Source organism: Acanthochromis polyacanthus, chromosome 20 (genome assembly GCF_021347895.1).
Source record: "Acanthochromis polyacanthus isolate Apoly-LR-REF ecotype Palm Island chromosome 20, KAUST_Apoly_ChrSc, whole genome shotgun sequence".
Taxonomy (NCBI): Eukaryota; Metazoa; Chordata; class Actinopteri; family Pomacentridae; genus Acanthochromis; species Acanthochromis polyacanthus.
This window is the reverse complement of record NC_067132.1, coordinates 11,795,740-11,802,076: the sequence shown is the minus strand read 5'-3', so window position 1 is coordinate 11,802,076 and position 6,337 is coordinate 11,795,740. Positions and strand designations below refer to the sequence as shown.

General features: G+C 41.6%; 1 protein-coding gene and 1 long non-coding RNA gene across 2 annotated transcripts in view; both read right to left on the bottom strand.

Moving 5' to 3' along the window:
• Positions 1-3,148: 3,148 nt before the first annotated feature.
• On the bottom strand, positions 3,149-3,702 carry LOC127531332 (uncharacterized). Its single transcript, XR_007938399.1, has 3 exons — positions 3,491-3,702; positions 3,297-3,388; positions 3,149-3,203 (listed from the first exon to the last, which is right to left on the bottom strand). It is a non-coding gene; the product is annotated as an uncharacterized LOC127531332 (long non-coding RNA).
• Positions 3,703-3,986: 284 nt separating this feature from the next.
• abca4a (ATP-binding cassette, sub-family A (ABC1), member 4a) overlaps positions 3,987-6,337 on the bottom strand; it is a 37,596-nt gene continuing 35,245 nt past the window's right edge. The window contains exons 39-46 of the mRNA XM_051940447.1: positions 6,055-6,202; positions 5,843-5,966; positions 5,342-5,471; positions 5,060-5,180; positions 4,890-4,952; positions 4,685-4,791; positions 4,244-4,385; positions 3,987-4,139 (exon numbers count right to left, since the gene is read on the bottom strand). Of these exons, the coding sequence (XP_051796407.1) occupies positions 3,987-4,139; positions 4,244-4,385; positions 4,685-4,791; positions 4,890-4,952; positions 5,060-5,180; positions 5,342-5,471; positions 5,843-5,966; positions 6,055-6,202 (988 nt within the window). The remainder of the gene's footprint in view (positions 4,140-4,243; positions 4,386-4,684; positions 4,792-4,889; positions 4,953-5,059; positions 5,181-5,341; positions 5,472-5,842; positions 5,967-6,054; positions 6,203-6,337) is intronic.

The window sequence follows — 6,337 nt, the reverse complement described above, 5'->3', positions numbered from 1 at the left end:
ATTGCTCCACACAGTTCTCAAAATTCAAGCCCACTAAACCCTGAATTACTGGAAGAAGCAGCATTAGAGCATCGTGCAGTATTGGACACACCTCAGATGCAGTTTAAGGAGCTGCCTCCTGCACAGACTGGCACTGCAACACATACAGACAGCAGATCAATCTGTCCCGTTGCTAAAGGCTCCTTCAAATATACAGTGCCTATCTTGGTTTTTTTTCTTTTAAGTTTTTCTGGCATTGTTTTATATCCCCCTTTTTGATGTTTTTACCCCTTTTAATTTGCTTTCATGAAATCAATCATGGTCAATAAAATTTTAGCTTTTTTAACAAAAAAAATTTATTGGAAAAAACTCTTTAATGTCAAAGTGAAAACAGATTTTCTATAAAGTAATGTTAATGAAAGAAAATTATATAAATAAAAATAATTGTTTGCATAATCATTCACCCCTTTTTAATATAATGGTCTAATTCAATAGAGGTCCATCAAAATTGTTGCCAATAGTCTCACAATAGTGAAATGAAGATCACCTGAGTGCTGTTGGTGTGTTTCAAGTGATTGAGTTGTAAAAACACCTGTGTCTGAAGGGTCCAGAGAGTGGTTGATCATATTCTTGGCTACCATTCCACCATGAAGACAGAAGAACACTCTAAGCAACTCAGGGAAAGGGTTTATTGAGAAGTACAATTCAGGCGATGGTTACAAAAAAAATTTCCAAGGCACTGAACATCCCCCGGAGTTCAGTGAATCAATTATCAAGAAATGGAAGGAATATGGCACTTGTGTGAATCTGCCTAGATCAGGCACCTCGTAAACTGAGTGACCGTGCAAGTAGGAGACTAGTGAGAGAAGCCACCAAGACCCCTACAACTACTCTGAAGAAGTTACAAGCTTCAGCTGCTGAGATGGGAGAGACTGTGCATGTAGCAACTGCTGCCCGGGTTCTTCACCGGTCAAAGCTTTATGGGGAGAGTGGCATGAGAAAGCCACTGTTGAAGAAAAGTCATATTAGATCTCAACTAGAGTTTGGCCAAAAGCACGTGGAAGACTCCATGGTCAAGTGGAAGAAGATTCTTTGGTCTGATGAGACTAAAATTGAGCTTTTTGGCCATCAGACAAGACGTCATGTTTGGTGGAACCAAACACTGCACATCACCAAAAAACACACCATCCCCACTGTGAAGCATGGTGGTGGCAGCATCATCTGTGGGAGATGTTTCTCAGCAACTGGACACCTGGAAGGCTTGTAAAGATAGAGGGCAGAATGAATGCTGTAAAATACAATGAAATCCTGGGGGACAATCTTTTCAGTCTGCAGAGAACTACGTCTTGGGAGAAGATTTATTTTCCAGCAAGACAATGATCCAAAACATACTGCAAAAGCTACACAGGAATGGTTAAAAAGAACCAGGTAATGTTCTGGAGTGGCCGAGTCAAAGCCCAGACCTAATCCTATAGAGAATTTGTGGCTGGACTTGAAAAGGGCTGTTCATGCCGATACCCACGCAACCTGACTGAGCTTGAGCAGTTTTGCAAAGCAAGAATGGAGCAAAATTGCAATTGGCAGATGTGCAAGACTGATCTGAGACCTATCCACACAGACTCACTGCTGTGATTTGCAGCCAAAGGTGCATCTACTAAATACTGACTTTGAAGGGGGTGAATAATTATGCAACCAATATTTTTATTTATATAATTTTCTTTCATTAACATTACTATATAGAAATCTGTTTTCACTTTGACATTAAAGAGTTTTTTCCAATAATTTTTTTGTTAAAAAAGCTAAATTTATTGACCATGATTGATTTATGAAAGCAATAAAAATGTAAAACATCAAGGGGGTGAATACTTAATGATAGGCACTGTGGATAAACAATGCAGACTTCTTTTTCCAGAGTTGGATAACCACTTCATCCTCTCTGACTTTTAGTATCCCAAAAGTCATGCACCTGTCTCTTATGTGAAACGTGTCTGGTATCACTGTAGTGATTTTTCTTTAGATTGTGTCAGCTAAAAGAAGGGCTCTGTTTCTGCCAAAATAAGCTTTCAGTCCTCCAAAGAGCACACACATCCGTAGGCCATCGAACACGGCGGCCACTGAAATGAACGCACATCGCTCTTTTCCAGTTGGTCTCATCGAGGTAAAGTTCACTTCCCCAAAGGCTTGATGGGTGTGGTGTCGATATAACGTTGTGCCCCAGCAGCTTTGGGATGCAACACAATAGCATCGTCCTCTCTTGACTGCTGCTTGGCAAATTCACAAACACCTGAGCGACAAAAATATCCAAATGAACAAATAGCGAGGTTTATTTAAAGCAGTGGTTCCCAAAGTAGGAGGGGCCATGAGACACTGAGGGGACTTCGTGAGATGATTTCCAGAAATCAAAACAGATTTTAAAATCGTTAGAAAAAGTATATTTTAACCATAATTGGTAATGGAAAAAACTGAGTTCCCAGCACACACATACTGCGTGTTTACTGACTGAAGAATTTTGCGATATTAAATCATTAAAAGATAATAAAATGGTTGTTTAGGTTTTTGTGTTCTTTAGACAACAGTCATGTACTTCCTCCACTGTCTTAACAATCACTATTTTTGATGTCACTTTGGAAACCGCTAGTTTATGCCAGCAGGTTGACATAGAGCATTTAATTATACTTACCGTTCAAAGTTTGGGGTTCCCTTAGAAATGTCCTTATTTTTGAAAGAAAAACTGTTTTTGTTCAATGAAGATAACATTAAAATTAATCACAAATAAAGCCCGGACATTGTTAATGTGGTAAAATGACTAATGTAGCTGGAAACGGCTGAATTTTTAATGAAATATCTACATCAAAAGCAGGGCCAAGATATCTAAGAGTACTTAAAGTTAAAATCTGAAACAAGAGAAAAACCAGTTTCACAGTTAATTAGCCTGTTTTCTTCCATGGTTTCAGGTTTACCTGGTCTAGAAGTGGTCTGTGACACTGAGTAGTCCTCGATTTTGAGTTTGTTTTGTTTGCCAGGACCATTTGAAAGGATCCTAGCCAGGGAGGAGGAGGAGGATCGTTGTACTGCAGAGTGTTTGTGGGTGTTCTCTCTTTTGGATGCAGCCCGGGGGAACGTGCTCTCCATTGAAAGCTTCAAGCAGGGTCAGGGTCTGGGGCACGATGCCAGGCTTAGCTGGCCCTGATCTTCATGGTCACCCGACATAGCCATCGCCAAATCTAGGCAAACAATGTGGAAAATGGGATTATGAGCTCATGCTTGTAAGAAGATTTGTTGTATTTTGTGATGTGAAATCAAGTAATGTGACCAACTTGTATTTAAGATGCTGAATGGTTCCCAGACACTTGAAAGATCCATTGACCATGATGGCTAAGCGGGTAACAGCGCCTCACATTCCTCCATGCTGTGACATGAAACAGTGAAATTAAATTCGCGTTCAAATTTATGCATATGTCAGAGGCGCACACATCACGCATACACTATATATTTGTATATATTAAATGACCTGTGTGAGGTGAGGACCACAGCTCGTTGTCCTGAATAACACTCATTGATGGAGTTCCACAGAAAAGCGTCTGGAGAGAGGATCCATACCAGTGGTGGGCTCATCCTGCAAATACAAAACCACAAATAAATAAACGTGCACAAAAACATTATGGCTGCCCTGATCTATCCATCCATCCTTTATCTACACACCACTTTATCATCATTAGGGTCACAGAGGGGCTGGAGTCTATCCCAGCTGACTTAGGGTGAAGGCAGGGGACACCCTGGACAGGTCACCAGTCTGTCACAGGGCTACATATAGAGACAAACACTCACATTCACATACAGACAATTTAGAGTTCACCAATTAACCTCAGCATGTTTTGGACTGTGGGAGGAAGCCAGAGTATCCAGAGGAAAATCCAAATGCCAATGTGCACTTCTGTCCTGATCCTACCATTCTCATAACTACAATCTCCCAACCAAAATCCTTAAATGCAACCCATCAGAAAACATCAGTGGTTGGCCTCACCGCAGCCCACCAGGGCAGGACAGCCTATCATGGCGATGGCCGTGGAGAGTTTCCTCCTGTTTCCTCCACTGTAGGTCCCAGCACTCCGACCTGCGTACTCTGAGAGGCCCAGCTTCTGGATGGCCCACTCTGCAACCTAAGTTTGAGGAGGAGAAGTGCCTTGTGTTGCAATGCAATAAAACTTATGCAAAAGCACTTTTCAATTTCTTATTTCGTGCCGTGACTAAAGCTGCATCTCACCCTGCTGATCTCACACTCTGGGACTCCTCGGAGGCGGGCGTAGAGATGCAGATGTTCTCTGCCTGTCAGCAGCTCATCTATGGCATCGAACTGTGGGCAGTAACCCATGTTCTGGTGGACATCCAGGATATCTGTCAAAACACTGTAAGGACAACACAGTGGAAACAGTAAAAGATGATGAAAGATCTGACACACTTGGAACAGTTGATTTGTATGTGTCAAGCTATTCTAGTAGGACTGTAACAGGAATCTAATGACATCAATCGAATGAGCAGTTTCTATGCTTTAACCTTTAGTATGTTACAGATATGTAATCAAGCATTTTACTTTATCTGGAACAAGACATTGGAAGAAAACACTTTTTCAAATACTTATTATCAACAACACAATACTGACATCAGCCTTAAAATTCCACGAGTTAACGTAATATACGTAAAGAACCTGTGGCCAGCGACTGAGGCCTGTCCTGAAGTGACATCTATGTCTCCTGTCAACATCTTAAACGTTGTGGTCTTCCCTGCTCCGTTTACCCCCAGGAGACCAAAGCACTGCAGATGGTGGCGAGAAGGAAAAAGACACACAAACAATAAAGTTAACAGACTGTTTCCTCTCCAGATTAAATCAGTCAAACCAGGCCCGTACACACCTCTCCAGGTGATACTCCGACACAGATTCGGTCCACTGCAGGGATGATGGTTCCTGTGTATGTCTATCAGGGTAAGATGAGAACAGAAAGAAAGCTGACATAGTTGCCTTGAAACATGGTATTCATGGTATAAAGATGAGAATTTGTCATAATAAAGAAGAGTGTCTGACCTTGGACAGGTCTCTTATGCGTAGGATGTCATTTGTTTTTTCACTCTGGTAAATTCGCTCTCTTTCATCGGTCACATCTAAATCTTCATCCACAATATGAGGCTTTGGACAATCTGGTATCCTGGCAGTGGGAAAATAAATACTAAGCAAATGAACCTCCACTCCACATATGTCAATCACATCACATTTCAGGCTGTATTATGTAGAAACAATGCTATTTATTACACATGCAAAATAATACTAATGCAATTTTACATCTGATTCAAGCTCTAGTGCACTTACCAGTTATTCAGGAAGAAGCGATACTGGAAGAGAATGTTAAGGATGGAATAGGCAAATCCCTCCACAGCCATGGACAGCAGGTACTTCCCAATAAAGTCCCAGTTATAGGGGTCTGGACTGTAATCCTCACCTGAGGAAATACATAAACATGGCACACCTGTAAATCCTGCTTTTATATTTGATGTTGGCTGTTTTTCATAAATGTACTGCAATGAGTTTTTACAGTTTATTTAATGTGAAGACACTGAAGTGCATACAAATTCAGATACACTTTAATAATGCTTCATATTTTGCCCTTTCAGCAGATTGAATTTGGTGCCCAAGTGGTTTGTAGAGTGTGTTACAGCTCTGCAGTGGGCTCAGGCCTTGATGGCAAGCGTGTCGCATTAGATTTCTGATGCAGGCAGTGACTCAGCATTCATTTATGGTGTTAATATGATGGCTGACAAGTATTTGCTTGCTGGACTGTGAGAAATATGAGTCTGTGTGTTTTGTAATTACCAAAGCGAGCATAAATATCAGTCATAGCCTGGTTCATGGCCATGTCTATGAGACCTCGACCCAGGCAGTAATGGGGGAAGATGAGCAGCATTGTCTTTAACGCTTGGTTGAACCTGTACAGAGCCTGGACAGAAATCCAACACACAAAAATGGGTGAAAGCTGGAAGATGGATGGAAAACAGGATTTATATTAACAAGCTCCTTGGGCTTACCGTGGTGCCCTCAAAAAGGTCCAGGATGAAGGTGATGGCGCTGCTGTTGATGCCAATGAAGAGATTGATACATGACAGAGAGACGTAGGCGGTGCTGGGGACGCTGAATATGTAGGACATAGGGTACATCATGGGGGTCACAGACCACCTAAAATATAAATAGAGAAACATATATTTGTTTAAAAGCCCTGCAACAGACTGGTGACCTGTCTAGAGTGTCCCCTGCCTTTGCCCCAAATCAGCTGGGATAGGTTCCAGCACCCCCTCGACCCTAATGAGGATG